At 65.7% G+C, this 18,340-nt stretch overlaps 3 protein-coding genes across 3 annotated transcripts in view; 1 reads left to right on the plus strand and 2 right to left on the minus strand.

The window, feature by feature from the left end:
• Positions 1-1,255, minus strand: part of GNPTG (N-acetylglucosamine-1-phosphate transferase subunit gamma) — a 28,585-nt gene extending 27,330 nt beyond the window's left edge. The window contains exons 1-3 of the mRNA XM_044233614.1: positions 1,193-1,255; positions 1,052-1,109; positions 903-970 (exon numbers count right to left, since the gene is read on the minus strand). Coding sequence (XP_044089549.1) covers positions 903-970; positions 1,052-1,109; positions 1,193-1,244 — 178 coding nt within the window. The 5' untranslated portion in view covers positions 1,245-1,255. The remainder of the gene's footprint in view (positions 1-902; positions 971-1,051; positions 1,110-1,192) is intronic.
• Positions 1,256-1,364: 109 nt separating this feature from the next.
• Positions 1,365-3,546, plus strand: TSR3 (TSR3 ribosome maturation factor). The gene is made up of 6 exons (XM_044233058.1): positions 1,365-1,505; positions 1,607-1,826; positions 2,103-2,296; positions 2,654-2,830; positions 3,004-3,067; positions 3,165-3,546. Exons 1-6 carry the CDS (start codon positions 1,394-1,396, stop codon positions 3,349-3,351), a joined length of 954 nt encoding a protein of 317 aa, XP_044088993.1. The 5' UTR covers positions 1,365-1,393; the 3' UTR covers positions 3,352-3,546.
• Positions 3,349-17,335, minus strand: BAIAP3 (BAI1 associated protein 3). The gene is made up of 34 exons (XM_044233056.1): positions 17,268-17,335; positions 13,047-13,190; positions 12,658-12,745; positions 12,435-12,515; positions 11,990-12,097; positions 11,564-11,623; positions 11,358-11,424; positions 11,059-11,254; positions 10,715-10,759; positions 10,530-10,607; positions 10,334-10,436; positions 9,964-10,071; positions 9,772-9,867; positions 9,545-9,648; positions 8,930-9,050; positions 8,398-8,522; positions 8,222-8,312; positions 8,045-8,101; positions 7,864-7,961; positions 7,732-7,783; positions 7,511-7,641; positions 7,140-7,263; positions 6,918-7,061; positions 6,732-6,824; positions 6,435-6,626; positions 6,287-6,355; positions 6,135-6,214; positions 5,942-6,050; positions 5,606-5,677; positions 5,443-5,523; positions 5,226-5,346; positions 5,017-5,140; positions 4,735-4,940; positions 3,349-4,649 (listed from the first exon to the last, which is right to left on the minus strand). Exons 2-34 carry the CDS (start codon positions 13,178-13,180, stop codon positions 4,546-4,548), a joined length of 3,462 nt encoding a protein of 1,153 aa, XP_044088991.1. The 5' UTR covers positions 13,181-13,190; positions 17,268-17,335; the 3' UTR covers positions 3,349-4,545.
• Positions 17,336-18,340: the final 1,005 nt, after the last annotated feature.

An 18,340-nucleotide genomic window follows, 5' to 3' on the forward strand; every position in this document is an offset into this window, starting at 1 on the left:
CAACACTCACATCTTCACACACATACTGTATCTTTCTCTGCTTTCCACACCTACAGAGTAATCCTCATCATCAAGCATCCCCCACTTCCCCTACTTCTTGGTTTATCCCCGTGCACACGCGCACACACTCCCCCCCCCCCCCCCGCATTAGACTGTCACCTCCTGGAGAACAAACGCTCTATGTTTTGCTTATTTCTGCATTCCCACCACACACGCTATCACACAGTATGCTCAATAAAAAACACTACTGGGTCTCTGCTTCCCGACCCCGCGACCCCACTTCTGGGATCCTGCCTTAGGAAACCGTGCACCCGGCTCAGGAAGAGTCCGGACGGGGAATGTTCCGCACAGCACTGCTTCTAGTAGCCAACGAACTTAAACAGAACGTTTGACCTACGGAAATGCAGCGCCATTCTCTAACAAACCAAGCATCAAGTGAGGAGCGTGGAGGTCGGTGGAACTCCCCACCAGGAAGACACACAGTGACTCCCAACACCAAATGAGCAAACCTGTGTAGCTCGCGCTGAAAAATGGCCCAAAAAAGGGCAAAAGATACGTTTTAAAAAACAGCAGCAGAAAACACCAAAACACATTAATGCACGTTTTTCCTTGTACCTTTAGGCACGTAAAAGCACAAAAGACGTCAGTGCCCAAAGGCTAACGGAAATCACCTCCACAAAAAAAATTAAAGCGAACTCATCCGGGCAACCTGTTTAAGTGGTACTAGAACGTTCTGGAAATACTAACGCTGGTGCACTCAAAGACTGAGCGGCTGACAAGCGAATGCACGCGCCCCGCGCCCTTGTAGGGACCCTCCTCCCCGGCTGCCCCGTCCACCCGCGCCGGGTACCCGCTCCCCTCCCTGGTCGCCCCCATGGGCGCGGCCAGGGCCCCGCACTCACCAGACACGGGTGAAGGGTCCTTCTTCGGCTGGAGGCGACTGGTCTGGGGCAGGAACGGGTTGTTGAGCCTGCGAGAAGCGGCAGGGTCAGCGGCAACCCGGCTCGGGGCTGTCCCTCCGCGCCCCGCCGCGCCCCGCGGGGCCGCTCACCCGAAAGCGTTGGGCTCCTCCACCACTTTCATCTTGGCGGCAGCGGCGGGCGCGGGCCCTGCGGTGATGCGGGAGGTGAGGAGGCGCGCGGGAGGCGGGGGGCGGCGCACGCGAGGGGCCCCGGAGCGCAGGGACACTAACCGCGTGCCGCGAGCCCCAGCAGCAGCAGAAAACCGGCCAGCCCCAGCGCCATCGCTCCGCCGCGCGCGGGGTCACGTGGGCGCTGCCCGGTCACGTGGGCGCCGCCGGGCCGGAAGTGGCGCTCGGCGCCTGCGCGAGCGCTCGTGGCTCACCTGCGGCGGGGCTGTGAATCCGCAGGTGTCAGGAGACCCGCTGCCTGCCATGGGCCGCAGAAGGGCCGCGCGGAGGCCGGGGGCCGAAGGCAGCCGCGCTCGGCACCCCGCGGGCCGCTCCCTGGAGGCCTTCGCCGAGGAGGTGGGCGCCGCGCTGCGCGGTGAGTGGGTGCGATCGGGGGCCGCGGGGCGGGGAGCCGGGGTCTGGGGCCAGCTCACGAGCTGCGCCTGAGCCTCGGTATCCTTCCGCGCCCCCGTGCAGCGTCCGTGGAACCAGAGGCGGCTGGGGACGGGGCCTCCTCGGGCCCGGCGCGGCTACCCTGCACGCTGGCCATGTGGGAGCTGGGCCACTGTGACCCCCGGCGCTGTACCGGCCGCAAGCTGGCCCGCCTGGGTCTGGTGCGCTGCTTGCGCCTGGGCCACAGGTTCGGCGGCGTCGTGCTCAGCCCGGTGGGCTCCCAGTACGTGTCCCCCGCAGACAGGTAGGAGCAGGGCCCGGGGATGGCGGAGTGGGCGGGACCCTGTCGCATCTTTCTTGCGGGGCTCCGCGAGGCGTGCGTGTCTAGGTCGCCCCCGCTGCCTCCCGCAGGACCTAGTAGGTATCAGTAAACGTGTGTTGAGTGAATAAAGGAGTCTGCTGCCGGAACACACGCTGCTGGGGCTGTTTGGGGGCGGAGGAATGACGTTCTAGTATCCCTGGAGAGGTCAGTCTCCAGGGACGTCGTCTCCAGAACCTAGCCCTCCCCTGCTCCCGACAGACAGCTGGTGGCACAGAGTGGGGTCGCTGTGGTCGACTGCTCCTGGGCCCGCCTGGATGAGACCCCGTTCGGGAAGATGCGGGGGAGCCAGTTGCGGCTGCTGCCCCACCTAGTCGCCGCCAACCCTGTGAACTACGGCCGGCCCTGCAAGCTGTCCTGTGTGGAGGCTTTTGCCGCCACCTTCTGCATCTTGGGTGAGTGCCGGCGAACCGCTGAGTCTGGCCACGCCGGCAGCTGTGTTTTCCACCATCTCCTGCGAGCAGCGTGAGGATGTGTGGGGCGGTCGAGGTGGACAGGCCAAGACTCCAGTGCCACCTGTCACCCCTCACCTTGCCCTCAGAGAACACATGCTCCCTGTGGAGGCTCGGGCAGTCAGCCCCGTGAGAGGGCCTCTGTGAACAGCAGAGGCGAGCGAGCGGCTCATCTGGACTGTAGGATGGTGTCTGATGGGGAGTTTCAGGTGTGGGGATGGCATAGTGGGTCCTGGGGATACACTTGGGATGGGAGACGGATTGTCAGCATTGTTGGGTTTCTGGTGTCCACGCCGTCAGGCTTCTCGGACCTTGCTGTCATTCTGCTGCGGAAGTTCAAGTGGGGCGAGAGCTTCCTAGACCTGAACCGCCAGCTCCTGGACAAGTATGCAGCCTGCAGCAGCGCGGAGGAGGTGCTCCAGGCCGAGCAGGAGTTCCTGGCCCACGCCAAGGAGCGCCCCGAGGAGGAGGAAATCGGTGAGGCCTGGCATGGATGCAAGCCCTCTGGTTGGGAGCCAGGACCATCCAGGCATGCCACACCTCCTTCTGAGAAGCCGAGGGGTGAGGCCTTCCTGCCCCAGCACCTGGGAGGCTCGGTTGTGCTCTGAGCTCACCTGTACATCCCTTTCTTGCTTGCTTCCTCTGTTCAGATCCTTTTGACGTGGATTCTGGGCTCGAGTTTGCAAACCCCAACAGGCCAGTGGCTGGCACCCGGTAGGTCCTTGGGCTTCCCAGGGAACAGCTGAATCTTCTCTCAGCTGGGCTTTTGTGGTGCGAGTGTGCCCTCGGTGAACATACCTGTCCCTTCCAGGCTGCTTGCAGACAGCGGTGACAGCGACAGCGAGGACGAGTCTGAGGGGCACGGCCCTGATGCTGAGGACGAAGGAGACCACGGCAGCAGCAGCTGCCCTGAGGAGGACAGTCCTCTTGAGCAAGGGGCAAAGGCCAAGGCCCCCGCAGAGATTTGGGAAGGAATCAAGAAACGGCAGAGAGACTAAACACTGCACACACGTTTATTTTCATGGCGGAGCAATGAGGACTGGAGACACAGCAGAACTTGTGGGGACACAGATAGGCCTAGTAACCTCAGCCCTCACAGCACTGAGCAGCACCAGACTCTTGTCCCCATGCATGTGACATGGCTGCGCTCTGGGGCTGTCCAGCCCTCCCAATGAAGCTGCGGGCCAAGGAGACCCCAGTGTGAGCCTGTTTCTTTGCACTTGGTCTGGGGATTGGGGAGGCTTGTGGGGGAGGAGTATGCAGTGAGGCAGGGCCTGCCTGCGAAGGGTGTGGACCGTGGGGTGCCAGGCGTGAGGCTGGTCTAGCATGGGCAGGTGCAGGTAGACACAGAATACGCTGGACAGCTGCGTGCCCAGCACAGAGCTCCTTACACGGACCAACTGCGTCACGTCCCCAGCCTCACAGCGATGCCAGGGGACCCTCTCCCAGGCCTCAGAGCCAGGTGGTGAATGGAGACCTATGCATTTCTTAAACAAACCTGTCTGTACACCCTCTGGGTAAAGACTTCTGGGTGCCCACCCTCCCCTTTGTCAGAGCCCCTGGGAGCAGTTTCCTGCCACCTTGCTTGGTCCAGACTGAAACCCAAGCTGTCCTGCCTCTTGGCCCACAAGGCCCTGCCACACTACCAGCCCCAGAAGAGAAGACAGAGCTTCCTCTAAGACGGGCTCTCTACTATGGCGCTGGTAACATCTGAGAACGGCGCACCTTTGCTCGGGGCACCCCTGGTCTCACCACTAATGCCAGTAGCCCCTCCTCCAGCCTGTAGTTGGGACTACCAAAACTGACTCCAGACATGGCCTAACATTTCCTGGGGAGCTAAGCCACCCCACTGACAACCCTGCTCTCAAACCGGTGCCTGCCTGCTGTGGGGCCATGGGGGCTGAGCTGGCAGATGGGGAAGCTCACCTCATGGCCAGGCCTGCTCTCTTCTGCGTCCAGGGGCATGGCTGCTGGCCAGGCCCCACCAAGTCAGCCCCCCAGACCTGGCATGGGGGGTGCTGGATGGATTCACGGGGTTCACAGGACACACCACATGGACACGGTCAGGTTAGGAAGGAGCGGGAGGGCCAGCTGCGCATGCACACCACACGGTGGGGTGGGGGAGCGCGCCCCGGCTGCACAAAGCTGACCACGGGGCTGGATAAGGACGACGAGGGGACCCATGGAGGGGCTCAGGGGTCTGCTTCCATGCTCTTCTCCAGCTCCTTGAGTTTCTTGACAAACTCCTGCGCCTCCTTGTTGGTGCGGCCCTCCAACATTCTGAGCGCTGACTTCACTGCCGGCAGGGGGAGGGTGGGGTGGGGGGCCGTGAGCCCCTACCTCCAGCCAGCCCTCTTCCCCCACCCCGGACCTGCACTTACCCTGGGCTCTGGGCCTGCGCAGGTGCAAGGTGACAGGCTGCCTGGCTCTCGAGCTCCCTCCCACCTGCGGCCGTGCTATGCCACCAATGCTGCCCAGGCCGAGGGCCGCCTCCCCCGCGAAGTCGTTGGTGGACAGCCAGTCGTGGTCCATGACCGTGAACAGCACGCAGGCGCCCCGGCGGCGGCACGCCTCTGCAGGCACAGAGCTGCGGGCGGAGGGCGGTCATCGGAGCCCGCCGGACTGGCGCGCGAGGACTGCTGGGGGCGGGGCGGGACACTCACAAGTAGAAGAGCTCGTCGTACACGGGGTGCAGCGTCCGGCTCTTGACCTGCGTCCTCTGGCTGCGCACCAGCGGGAAGAGGTGCGGCGGGCCCAGCTCCACAATCACGAAAGGGTCGCTCAGGCCTGAAGGGCGCAGCCAGGAGCGGCCGTGAGCCCCGCCGCCCGGCAGCCCTTCAGCCGCGCCCCCGCCGGCGCCCCGCCCCCTCACCATTGGCGTCCAGCGGGGGCAGGTCCGCGGCATGCAGGACCTCCACCACCAGTCTCTGCTCCGCCGCCTCGTAGTGGCAGCGGACGCTCAGGCGCCCGAACCGGTTCTGCTCCAGGGACCTCTGTGGAAGGGCTCAGGCCAGTGACCAGGCTGGGGGTGGGGCTGGGAAGCGGGGAGCGCGGGGAGAGGCCGAATACGCAGCCCCGGGCCTCGCTACCTGCTTGAGCTTGTCCAGGTAGTACTGCTCGATGCACTCGCGGGTGGAGCACTGGTGCAGACGCAGCTCCTCCTCCAGCCTCTGCGGGGCGCACGGGGCGCTGAGCACGGGCCCCAGCGCGCACAACCCCCCCTTGGCCGGAGGACCCCAGGCCAGGCCTCACCTTGTAGCTTCCGTCCCTCAGGCTCTCCAGGGGCAGACCCTGACCCTCCGCGTGGAAAAAATTCACCAGGGCCTGGGGCAGGGCAAGAAGGCAGAGCCGTCAGAGGCACAGCCGTCCGGGGGCCCAAGGCTGAGACTGGTGGACCCGCTTCTCACGCCTCACGCCCCTCTGAAGCCCCGGGCCAGCGGGGGAGAATGCCAAGGCCCAGGGGCCCAGGTGCTGCTGACACAGTGGGTGGGCGGACAGGAGATGCGGGGTGGCCAGGATCCCTGAGGACCCCTTCAGGCCTGGAAGTCCAGGCGCCCCGGCAGGGACCACTCCTCCCCAGGGCCCTACCTCCAGCGCGAAGTGGAAGCGGCCGTAGAAGTCCGTGGAGACGTCGAGGTTGGCCCCGAGGGCCTGCAGGATGGCCTGTAGCAGCAGCTCCCAGAGGGCCTCCAGCACCCTGCAGGGACACCCGGCATCGGCTACAGCACCACGGGCCGCACCCTGCCCACCCCCCACCCCCCCACCCCGGACCCAGCCCTACCTGCTCAGGTTCTCCTTGACCAACGCCGCGTTCAGAAGGGCCAGCTTCTCGTCCAGGTACTTCATGAGCGGGGCCACAGCCTACAGGCAGCACCCTCAGCACCAGCCCGCCCACGGGTCCCCCACAGCCCCCTCGCCGGGCCGCGCACTCACCTCGTCGTTCTGGATGGAGTCCGGCGACAGGCTGATGTGCTGCACGTACTTCCGGATGTCGGCCACCATCTGCGGGAGGGCAGCGCTCGGCACCCCGTGGCAGGGCACCCAGCAGCAAGCTCCCCCACCTGCCTGCCGGCCCGCCCACCTTGGAGGTCAGGTGCGCGGTCACGGTCTGGACCTCCTGCTGCAGGTCTTCGTCCAGGGCCTGCGTGCAGCTGAGCAGGGGCCGCGGGAGCCCCCCTTCCAGCGCCGAGGTCACCTCCGGCCACGCCAGACCCCGCAGAGCCTGCCCAGCAGCCTTGCGGAGAAGCTCCACATTGTTGAGCACCACGCAGAGCTTGGGAGGCAGGCCAGGTGTGGGTGAGTGCGCGGGCAGCCCTGCGCTGGCCCCACGCAGCCACCAGCCCCCACCCTGCCCCGGCTTGGCCACCAGCCCACTCACTGGCTCACTCACTGCCTCTCCCGCGGCCCCAGGCTGAACGTCCACCTTCTTCCGCAACAGCTCTGTGTAGAAGAGGGTGGCCTCGCACAGGTCCTAGGGTGAGACACGAGGGGTGGGAGCTGTGGGCTGCGTCCGCTGCTGCTGCTGCCACCCTCCCACACGCTCCCCAAACCCACAGCCGCACACCTGGCTCAGCTGGGTGCCCAGAGCCTGGGCCTGGGCCGGGTCTGGCCACGCCAGGCGGGCCCACAGCTCCTGGATGTGACTGAAGCAGAGGCTGGCAGTGGCCGCGGAGCTGCTGTGCTTGGAGGAGGCATCCGTGGGCTCCAGCTAAGAGGGCGGGAGGAGGCCTGGGTGGCAGGGCAGCCCTGGCGGAGCCCAGCAGCCTCGGGCCTGGGTCTTACTCACTGTGTCCGCGTCCACGGCTCCCTGCAGTCTGCACCTGGCCTGCTCCCGCAGCACCTGCAGCCAGAGCTTCACGGCGGGCAGGAAGGGGGCGTGGATGCCAGCCAGAGCAAGGGAGCGGCTGTCACTGCAGCGGGGGCCCGACAGAGCTCGCCCTGACTCAGCCACCCGGAGCCAGCAAAGCCCAGGTGCCCTCCCTCCAAGGCCCCTGGGATCCTGTCCCAGGGGCCCCCTAGAGGAGGCTGGAGGACAGCCAGGGCGGGGGGGGGGCGGGGGGGCTGGGGAGGAGTGGGGATGGGTCTGGGAGGCAAAGAGTGGACAGAGACAGGTGGGGGCGGGTGGAGGGAAGGGGAGAGTCTGGGCAGGGCACCCACCGGCCGGGGAGGCTGCTCCAGAAGCCCTGGATGTCGGCAAGGGTCAGGTACAGCTCGAAGAGCCCCGAGGCCACCTCGAGGGTCAACTTGGGGCTCAGCTCCTCCGTCAGCACCCACGCCTCCTCGGCCACCTGTCAGGATGGTGGAGTCAGGGGCTGCAGGCAAAAAGGAAACCGAGGCACCCTCCCAGCCAGGGGGCTTCTCCCCACTCCCCTCCTCACCAGACGTTCCAGCTGCCGGAAGGTGAGGGTGAAGAAGTCGATCTCGACGATGCTGCGGAACAAACCCCACACACCTGCTTGCCCCACGCCCGGCCTGGCGGCATCCCCGAGGGGCCAGGGCAAGGGCCCCACCTGTGGAAGAGGCTGGCATAGACCCCATAGCAGGACTGCAGATCCTCGTAGACAGCGTCAGCCAGCTGCACCAGCCCGGTGAGGCGCTGCGGCCCCGGCTGCAAGGAAGCGGGGTTCACATGACCTCTGGGCCCGGCCTGCCCCACCCCGCCCCTGTGGCCAGGCCCTCCCTGAGCGGCACCTGCTCCCGAGGACTCTTGCTGTTCAGGAGCCTGTCGTACCACTCACGGTTGCCTCTCTGCAAGACAAGTCACCGAGACGCTGTGACGAACGGGGGAGGCTAAAAGGGCAGCAGAGAGTGGCAGAGCAAGCCGAGCCAGGGGCCAGGGCGGGGTGGGCAACTGGGGGTAGGACACACCTTCAGGGCCGCGGCGATGTCCATGTTCAGCTCCGTCTCGAAGGGGCAGCTCTCGAAGGACGGCTGGAAGAGCTGCATCTTGCTGAGACACCTGGACAGGGGCCACCTGCTGACTGCGGCCACCCCAGTCCCACGCATTCCCCCCCCTGCCCCACCAGCACCGGGGCGGCACCCACTTCAACAGCAGCTCCAGGCGGTACACGGCTGTGCTGTTGGTGGCTGGGAAATAGTCTCGCAACTGGCGCAGCAGCCGCAGCCCGAACTCGGAGAAGGCAGAGAAGCTGTCAGCCAGGCTCTCCTCCTAGGCACACAGGGCCCGTCAGAGCTGACCCTGTCACGGCCATCCCCGCGGGTAGGGGTGGGGGAGCAGCCCGTCTGCAAAGGCTTCCTGCAGCCATCCACAGGCCTGGCCCTGATACTATCTCCCACAGCCTCAGGGCCTTTGCACCACCAGTTCTCCCTGGCCAGTGGCCAGAGCCCACTGCCTTGGCCCCTCAGCCAAGTGAAGGGTACAACCTCCCTCTCCTGGGATTCCACCCCATCCCCCGATCTCAGCAGTGCCCAGTCTTGCTCTGCCCTGGGCCACGAAGTCTATTTTCAAGCTCACACCACCCTGTAGGCCATGTGCCTGTCTGTCCAGCCCACAAGCAGCCCAGGGCACACCCCCAGGAACAGCACTTTCAGCCAAGGACGAGGGCGCGCTCTCACCTGCTCCTGGGGCAGGGATGACGCCTCCTCCCAGTGTGCCTGCAGGTCCTCCAGCAGCCCCAGCAGGTAGCCATAGTCCAGGGTGCAGGTCTGATGGTGGCGGCTGCTGACCTGCCAGTGCCTGTGGGGGCCAGCCCTGCCGCAGTCAGTGCAGAGTCAAGGAGGTAACCCCCCAGGAGACCCCTTGTGCCCCTTCTACTGCCCCTTCCCGTCCCACAGTGCCCTCCTGGCACCACCCCCTTTCACCCCTTCCCACTCAAAGTACTCCTACGCCTTCCCTTTCTGCCCGCCCATCCGCGTCCACACACACCACACAGCACGCCTCTTTCCCCTCCCACAAGACCCCTCCAGCTCCGCCCCTCTCAGCTGCTGCCACTCACAGCACCCCTTCTCAAGCCCCTCCTCGCCCCAGGGGCCCTCCCCACCATGCCCCACCTCTTCCAAGACCACGCCCACTTTCTACCTCATTCCCCACAGCCCTGCCCCTTCCCGGGCCCGCCCCTCTTAGCCCGCCCACTGGCAGCGCCTCTTTCCCGCCACAACCCCGTCCCTATCCCGCCCCCCGACAGCGCAGCCCTCCCACTCGCGGCTCCTCCCCTCGCCCCGCCCACTCACAGCACCGCCAGCTGCAGCGCAGACAGGTTGCTCTGGGCGCCGTGCAGACACAGCACGGTGGCCGCGGGCCCGCTGAGCTCTCCGCGCCAGCTGCTCGAGTCCGGCTGGGAAGGGGGGCAGACGTGAGCGGAAGGAGCAGACGCCATCGCCTCCTGCCCCCGGTGCCCAGCCTCCCCTGCTCTCCCTCCCCAGGCGCCAGGTCACCCCGGTCCCTAGGGCGTGGCTACCTCCTGGGACCGGTGCTCGAACTGCAGCAGACGGCTCAGCAGCAGCATGTAGGACAGGAAGCCCGACCGCCCACGCTGGCTCATGCCCGTGTCCCTCTGGAAGGCAGGGCCCGCCAGTCACCAGCCCTGCCCCGGCCTGCCAGCAGGGTTGGAGGGCCAGGATGCAGGGCAAGGGACCCCGAAGCTCCCCACCTGTGTGGTGATCAGCTTTAGGACCAGCTGGCAGTCCCCCTGCACTCGGGAGGCGCTGGAGCGCGGTTCCAGCTTGAACCAGCGGTCTTCACCAGCCACAGGCACCTCCTGAGAGAAGGGGGTGCAGACCGGCAGTTCTCCTCCCCGTCCCTCCCACAGACCTCTGCTTCCCACTGAACACAGGCCACTGGCACACAGTGAGCACTCAGGGGTGCCTGGACACAAGACACCCCAGAAACCTGTTCCTTCCCCCTCCTCTGCCGCATAAGGCCCCCACCCAGCCCAAGAAGGATGGGAGAGGCTTGGGGGGATCACAGGACATAGCCACCAGCAGAGTCCCCAGGGGGAACAGGCCCTGGCCCCTACTCACCCGGACGGGGATGTTGAGACACCCCAGGAAGTCATCCGTGTGGTCCTCTGTGGGCCCTGCTGTCCCATTCGCACGGGCCGACTTGACAATCTGTTTGAAATACCTGAGCAAAGCAGGGTAGATGCCCACCTGGGGTCCCCGGGAAGCCGCCACCTGTTGGCCCATGTCTTGGGGGCCCAGGGTCCCCCCGTCCTACCTGCTCATGCCCTTCAGGCCGATGACTTCGTTCAGCTTCCTGCACGCCTCCACCAGAGACACATCATCGTCATGGTCCCTAGGGGCGGGCGAGGGGGCAGACCTTGCTTGTCTGGGGCCTGGCTGGGCCCTGAATGTCCCCTCCCACTGCATGTCCCTTGCGCCGCAGGGCCCCAGGGCCTATACCAGATGTCCAGGTGCAGCTGGTCTGTGCTGACGTCCTCGATCTCACTATGAGGAAACAGAGAGATGGCCAGAGGCTGCAGAACGAGCCTCTGCCCAGGGCTGGTGGGCCAAGGAAGGGACAATCCTTAGATTGTCCCTTAGAAGCTCCAGCTTCTAAGACTGGCTGGACGTGAATCCTGACCGTGTGGCCACTGGGGCCAGCACCTCTCTCTGAGACAGTGACGTTCTCTGGAAGCCCGTCCTCGGATCGCTGGGGCAGGCACTGAGACAGCACGCGTCCTGGCGTAGCAGCCCCCCGTGTCCCCACTCCCACCACCGCTGCCCGGCTGCAAAAAAGGACTTACAAGAAGAAGTTTTCCTTCCAGACGGGGTTCAGGGTGCTGCTCTTGACCTCGGTGACCTGGATACACTTGGCCGGCAGCGGGCCTCCACGCTTGCTGCCTTTGCGGAAGCTGAAACGCTGCTCCTTGTGCGGGCCTGGCTCCCGTGGGGCGCCCGAGGCCGGCAGGATGCCCAGCATGCAGTAGGGGTCGCTGAAGCCTGAGACGCCACAGGCACCTCAGTCCCCGGCCCAAGGCTGCCCCCGGCCCTCCACAGCCACCAGGCCCGGGCACAGCCAAGTTCCCAGCTGGTCCCCACTCACCATTGGGGTCTTTGGCCAGCAAGTTCTTGGCACGCATGACAGAGACTTTCAGGGCATACGTGGGGGCCTGTGGGCCGAGGGTGCCGAGGGGCCGCTTGAGGGAGGATCTGTGGGGCCAGGACAGGGCCCCACGCTGTGCCCTCTCCACCCCCAAACCCTAGCCCTGCGGCTGGTCAGCGTCTGCCCACCCTGCGTGGCGGCCCCACCTTGGCCTTCTTCACGCGTTCAATGGCCTTGGCATGCTCGTCGGAGCTTGTACCAAACACCTGTAGAGGACGGGCAGGTGTGAGGGCCCAGGTACCCCCAAAAAAGAGCCGCCCAGTCTCCTGGGGGCCACACAGGAGAGGAGAAAGATGCATTTGTCTATCTATACATCCTCTGTGTGTCCGTGTGTCTGTCCATTGCCCCATCCTTCCGGGGATGCCAGTCAGCCTGTATGCATGTCTGCCTGGGCACACACGTGTGTGTGGGGGGGTGTTCTGTATGTGGGCCAAGCCTGCATTATTTGGGTGAGGGGGACAACACCAGGTAGAGAACAGGGCTGGGAGAGACAGTGGGCTCCGTTCTCCCGAGAGCAGGGCAGGGAGGGGCCGGGCTGGGCCAGCAGGGAGGAAGGAACCAGTGGGACTCACCTGCTGCAAGTAGCCCAGGAGGGTCTCCTGGTCGTCCACCTGGTCAGGGCCCATGGTCCCCGCCCGGTAAAGGACTGTGTACAGGGCTTCCTCATAGAGCATCTCCACCTATGGGCAGGGAGCAGGGCGTGCCCTGAGTCCCAGCCAGCCCATCCCTGTCCCCCTGAGCCCTGGCCACTGGGGGTCCAGGCACCTTGCTCCCCCCCACCCCACCCCGGCATCCCAGCTCCCAGGAGCTCCGCCCACCGGCAGAGACGGGTCCCAGCATCCATATAGTTGTACCTGCTCGGCCCTGCAGGGGTCTGACCCCCGACTTACCGTCTTCCATGGGGAATTCTAGTCCTCACCCCCACCACCTTTGCTGTCCGCCCATCCCCAGGACCTGAGCATGGCACACAGGAAGTGCTCTTGGATCTCCCTGGACCCAGACCCCTGTCCCCCTTACCTCCTCCTGGGTTAGGGCTCTCAGGCCACGGCTGGGGTCCACGGGCTCGGCAGGGGCTGGTGAACCACTGCGTAAGAGGACCTGTGAGGGCGCTCGGGTAAGGGCCTCCTGTGGGGACCACTCCAGGGAGGGGAGGAGTTGAGGTGCAGGGGTGGGGGCGGGGGGCAGTGGGACAGCCCAGCGTGGTGCCCCTGCACTGGGCAGCAGCACCAGCCGTCCTCACCTCGGGGCAGGGAAGGCCCTGTCTGCCTTCGCCCTTCTTCAGAATGAGACGCATGTGTGCGAAGAACTCCACACCGTCCCCAGGTTTCCTGCAGAGGGAGGCCGGGCCGAGGGTCAGTGGGTCCTCCCTGAAGCTCAGGGCTCCCGGCATGTGCCTGCCCCCCCACCCAGGGCCAGCCACCGGCCCCTACAACTTGAGGGGACTGCCTGGGTCTCCGCTTGTCCCAGGGCTCAGTCCGATGTCCAAGGCGTGGACCCCGCCCCCTGCAGGCCTTGGGTTCAGACTCTCCTGGGCTCCCCCCAGAGGCAGTGCTAGGGCAGCGGGAGAGTGGGCGCCAGTGAGAGAAGGGCAGCCAGGTGCACGTGACCATACGGGGGGGGGGCACCCACCAAGCCCCTGCAGCGGTGGGCTCCTGTGGGTCAGTGCCAGCGCTCCCTGGCTCCCCCTCTGTCCTCCGGCGGAAGGATGGCCGCGCCTGCACCTGCCTGAGCACACTGCTCTTGATCTCCAGCAGGGTCGTCATGGCGGGGGGTCTGCGGGCAGAGAGCAGAGCTTCTGACATCCAGCGGCCAGCAGCTCGGCCATGCTGGCCCCAGCCACCACAGTTGCACAACCAGCAATGGTCCAACCAGCTACAGACCGACGGTGGCAGAGCGCTGCCTCCCTATGGGGCTGCCCACGGCACAGGAGGGGGCACCTGAGCCTCCCCAGAGCCCCCCCTCCCTCGCTGCTGGACGGCACTGGGCACCCTGGGGGCCATGTGCACTCCTGCTGGCAACCTGGGGCCAGTACCTTGGTCTAAGTCTTCATGGCCTGTTTGCAAAATGGGGCACCCCTGCTGCGTTGAGCTGGGGACTGGACAGTGCCGAGAGGTGACAATAAATTGATTGGTAGGTTGGTTGATCGAGCCTGGCACAGCCCTCACTCTGTGGCTGGGAGCTGCTGGGCTCCAGCCCATCCTGCCACACCCCCACCCACCACCCATCCGGGGGGGTCTCCTGGCTGTGTCCCTGGAGTTGGAGGACACCTCAGCAGCAAGGGCCTGTGTGTCCTGAGGGCTCTGCTCTGTGCAGACAGAATGCGGACAGGCAGGCTTGGAGGACAAATCCACCGCCCTGCAAAGGGCTGAGCCCAGGCCCCCAGAAGTGTGTATCTCCGAGTTGGGAACAACCTGCTGTCCAGGACTCCCCTGAGGAGTGTCGCCGTGTGCATTCGTTCTCATCCGCAGTCTCCCCCGCCCTGCCAACCACCATCACACTGGCTCACCTCCTCCAGGGGGTTCAGGATCCCCTGCAGACCCAGAGGCAAGGGCAGCGGGACCACAGAGCTGCCGCGGGGCATCTTCCACAGCACTGACTGGTCCAGGCACCCACCTCTCTCCTGGGCCACCCAACAACCTGTGCCTCCCCCCAAATCCCAAGGTCTCCTTGTGCCCCTGTTGGAAGCCATCAAAGTGCTGACCCCCGGGCCAGGCTGACTCCTCCACTCTGTGCCTACCCCTTGGGCTCCCTGCCCCAGGCTTGCCAGCCCCTGGTGTATGGCACACATCATGTTCTCCTCAGTGTACCACAGGACGTTTGCACTTGCTGCCCTGGTCCCCCTTCCTGGCAGAGCTCACCCGTCCACTCACTGCGGGAACCTCAAGGCAGGCCCAGCCTGTGCAGAGGAGCACTGTCACCTTGCTGATGAAAGAGAAGTGGGCACTCAGCTGGGTGCAACAATTCTGGCCCCAGATCTCCCAGGCAGTTCGTGGCAGGAGAGCCAGGAGAGCATCCCCCCTCCCACCTAGTGTGCCCAGGCCAGCGCCCCAGGGATCATGTCCACATCCCTGCAAGTCCCTAGGGAACACCTGCTCCCTCCTCCTCTGCACCTTATGCCCTGGTGGGAGCGCTGGAGCCCGGGCATGCTGGCCACTTCCCGAGTCCTGACCGAATCCCTGCCCTGCGCTGCATCTGTCTCTCTGTGGCCCCAGGGCTACCATCCCTGCTCTGTGCCCCCGGCCAGCTCAGCCCACCCAGGCAGCATGCAGCCTGCTCCCTGAAGCCCCAGCGCCAGTCCTGTGGGGCCTTGGGGAATGCTGGGCTCTGAGGGTCTCATCTGAGCAGCCCAAGAGCTGGGGACAGAAAGGGCTGCGGGTTCCGACTCTGAAATGAGGCCCTGCCTTCCCTTCTCAGACTGACCACTGCCTGCCCCTGGAGGGGGGGCTTCCTGCAAAGATGGGGGGGGTGTGAGGAGGCGGGTGCTGCAACGTGGGGGTGCTGTCCTACAGGCCATCAGCAGTGAGATTATCGGGGCCCCCTTCCCCTCTCTAGCTGTGGGGAAGCAGCGGCTACCCCCGCAGCCCCTTAAAGCCGGGTAGCAGCCAGTGCTTGAGCTGTTGCCAAGGCAACCGCCAACTGCGTCTGCCGAGTGACAGGGGCTACAGGGACTCACGGACCCAGAGACAGACATGACGCAGAAGCCAAGTGGCTACAGAGTCGGGGAGCCTCCCTGAGAATAAAATGCTCAAGACAGAGGGAGAGCTGCCCCACCCCATAATCTCGGCCCCAGAAAGAGGGTGCTGCTCTGCTCCCCTCATCTACCTGGAGAAACTGAGGTCCCGGGCTTAGAAGCTTATGCGAGGCCACAGAGCCCGCAAGTGGCCAGGGACAGAGCCCACCTCCAAATTCAGTGTCCAAGCTCTAAGCTCCTGGCACATCCTGAGCTCTGGAGCCCAAGGAGGTTGGCCTCCGGCTCTGTGGCACTCCCTCCCTCAGCCTATTCACTGGACAGGGGCAAAAGTGGCATCCGGGCACAGGTGTCTGGGAAAGATGGCTCATCTCTGGGTGCCCAGACACTCGCCCTGTTTCCCTGGAAACGGTCCACCACTCGGGCACTGACACTGCGGCACACAGTGGCCTGGTCCTGGGAACCAGTCAGCTCCTCGCCCAGAGCTGCACAGTGTGAGCGCACAGCTGACCCCTAGGAAGCCCCCGCCGGCTGCAGGGCCCCTCCGTCTGTCTGCCAGGCCCCAGCAGAACTCTTCCCTGAGCTCTGTGTGTCTCTGGTCCCCCTGGGCTGGGCAGCGGCATGGAACAAGATGGGCCTGCATCCTTGCTCATGCCTGGCCACCAGGGCCAGGATCCCAGCCCTGCTTGTCCAGTAGGCAAAGTGAGGCTGGCCAAGGACCTGAATGTCACACCGGCATGGGGGCCAAGCCAATATGAACATGTCCACCTTGTCTCCTGGCTGACCCCAAGGCCCAGGCTGAACGGGAAGTGGGAACCCTACAAAGTGGACCCCCTATCCCATCTCACACCCCGGGGCTGGGTGAGCTGCCTGGAGCCTGGACTCCAGCCAGGGACTCTGAGCCACACTGTCTCCTAGCCCACCTGGGGGCTTAGGTGGCACCAAAGCAGCTGGTGATGGGGGCAGTTGAGCCAGAGAGCCAGGCTTTCTCCCTAGCTAGAGTCCCCTGTGGCCCCTGGCCACCCCCACAGTGAATAAATAACTTTATGATCAACATCTCAGAGCACTACAACCCTTTGTACCAAGATTTGGTCCCTGGAGACTTGCAGGCAGGGGTACCCCGCGGCTACCCTGTGTGTGTAGGGGGAGTGACAGGGTATCTGGCCCCACATGCTGGTCTCCATGTCACCCTCTTGGTCTTCTCTTCCCAGCCCATCCCCCTTCACTTTTTCTATTGGATTTCCGGCTGTCGCCTTCCGATGGCTCCCCAGACAGTGCTCCCCAGGGCACAGCCCAGCAGCAGCCCAGCAGCAGCCCAGCGCCCATTACAGGTGCTGCTCCCTGAGATCCAGTCCCAGCCTGAGCCCTGGGGAAGGGCCTGGGAACGTGCATTTTGAGCAGCTCTGCAGTCCGACCTAAAGCCCTGTGAGGCGCGGGATCCACTGCAAAGGGCCACCCAGATATTTCTAGAACGAAAACAGAGGCCCCTCCGTCCGAATTTCCTGCGAGGCTCCCTCCCGCGCCTTTACTCACCTGTCTCCACCGCGACGTCCCTCCCGCCTGGCTCACGCACATCCCTTCCCTCTGCCCCTCCCCGCCCCGCCACCCACCTCCGTGCCCGCCACAGAAGCCTCGGGGGCCCCCCAGTTTCGTCGAGGTCTTTCCCTCCTCAATGAGGGGGGCGGGTCTGCGGGCCGCTTAGAAGCCTGGTGAGTGCGCATTGTTTTTACCGCTCCGGCCCCCCGAGGGGTTTCGTGGAGACCGGGGGTCCTCAGACGACGGGCGGCGGGGAGGGAGGGAGCGGCGTCGGCTGCATCTGCCCCCCGGGAAACCCCGCGGGGCGGCACGGTGGTCCCCAGCCCAGACCCACCAGCGGCCTCCGCGGGGCATGGGGCAGCGGGGTCGGAGGGGCGTCCTGCCGCCCCCCCCCCACTCGACCCCCGCCGGCTCTGGCGCTCCTGGAGACGCGGGCCGACAGAAGGGCCAGGGACCCGTCCCTCCGAGCACGCGCCGGCCTCAGTTTCCCCGCAGCCGGGGGCGAGCCTTCCCACTTGCCGTCGCCCTCCTCCTCGGGGGGCCTCGCCGCACCCATCGGGGTTCGCAAACGCAGGGGCCGGACCGGGCGCGCGGCGGCGACGGCCGCCCGGAGTCCGAGCACTCACCGTGGGCGGGGGTGCGGTGTCCGGGGGTCGGGTGGTCGCGAGCTGGGGAGACGCCGCGCTCCGCACCTGCTCCACGAACGGCCGGCACTGCGCGCTAGCAGCCGCGCCGACGACTGAGCGCTGCGGGGACCGGGCCTGGCCGCGAGCCCCGCCCCCCGTCCCGCCCCCGCCGCTCCCGCCCGCCCCTTCCGCGACCCAGGCCCCGGGACCCTGCAGCGCGCACGCCGGCCGCCAGGGGAGTCGGGCGCGAGAGCCCCCGCACCTGGGCGCGGAGGGGACGCGGGGCCGACCGTCAAGCCGCGGGTGGGTGCAGAGCGGGGAGCGGCTTCTGCTGGGTCAGGACCCCCTCCCCGGGGACCCTCGGCCGGCCAAAGTTGCAAAAACCGAGCGAGACCCGCCCGGGCCGCCGCGCAGACTTTTCTCGAAGGGCCTCCCCGCCCAGGCTCTGACCGCTGCAGGGATCTTCCCCAGGCGCTCCCCACACCGCGTCACCTGTTGGGCCAGCGTCCGCACGCCGCAGGCGAGACCCCCGTCGCCCCGGTTGGGAGGGTGCGGGGTTTCGCCAGCTGGGAGCTCCAGGCCCGCGCGGGACCCTGCGCCTGTGCCCTTCCTTGCCCACCGCTGGGGCCCCGCCCTGTGTGCACCTGGCGAGCTCCAGAGAACAGTGGCTCCCTGCTGATCCCAGCAGTCTGGGCCGGCCCACCAGCCCTTTCCGACGAGCTCCCGGTGGCGCTGGGGGATCATCAGCGGACCTGGTACTTAGGGAATCCGCCGATCTGGAGATTTTTAATAAAGATTTTATTTATTTATTTGACAGAGAGATATCACAGGTAGGCAGAGAGGCAGGCAGAGAGAGAGGGAAGCGAGCTCCCCGCTGAGCAGACAGCCCAATGCGGGGCTCGATTCCAGGACCCTGAGATCATGACCTGAGCTGAAGGCAGAGGCTTTAACCCACTGAGCCACCCAGGCGCCCTGGAGATGTTTTTAACCCCAAGTACCTTTTCTCTAATGGTGGGGGCCCAGGCAGTGCCGGAAATAGAAAGGCCCAGAACACACTCCAGCTCAGTCCAGGG

Source organism: Neovison vison, chromosome 14 (assembly GCF_020171115.1).
Source record: "Neovison vison isolate M4711 chromosome 14, ASM_NN_V1, whole genome shotgun sequence".
Classification (NCBI taxonomy): Eukaryota; Metazoa; Chordata; class Mammalia; order Carnivora; family Mustelidae; genus Neogale; species Neogale vison.

Bases quoted from the DNA above. Each gene is read 5' to 3' on its own strand.
- TSR3 (XM_044233058.1), top strand. From the start codon at position 1,394: ATGGGCCGCAGAAGGGCCGCGCGGAGGCCGGGGGCCGAAGGCAGCCGC. The intron at 1,506-1,606 runs GTGAGTGGGTGC...GCCCCCGTGCAG, and splicing joins GGTGGGCGCCGCGCTGCGCG to CGTCCGTGGAACCAGAGGCG. The intron at 2,297-2,653 runs GTGAGTGCCGGC...CCACGCCGTCAG, and splicing joins CGCCACCTTCTGCATCTTGG to GCTTCTCGGACCTTGCTGTC.
- BAIAP3 (XM_044233056.1), bottom strand. From the start codon at position 13,180: ATGACGACCCTGCTGGAGATCAAGAGCAGTGTGCTCAGGCAGGTGCAG. The intron at 11,255-11,357 runs GTGAGTGGGGAC...GTGGCGTCTCAG, and splicing joins GCTGGCCAAAGACCCCAATG to GCTTCAGCGACCCCTACTGC. The intron at 10,437-10,529 runs GTAGGACGGGGG...TGCTTTGCTCAG, and splicing joins GGCCTGAAGGGCATGAGCAG to GTATTTCAAACAGATTGTCA.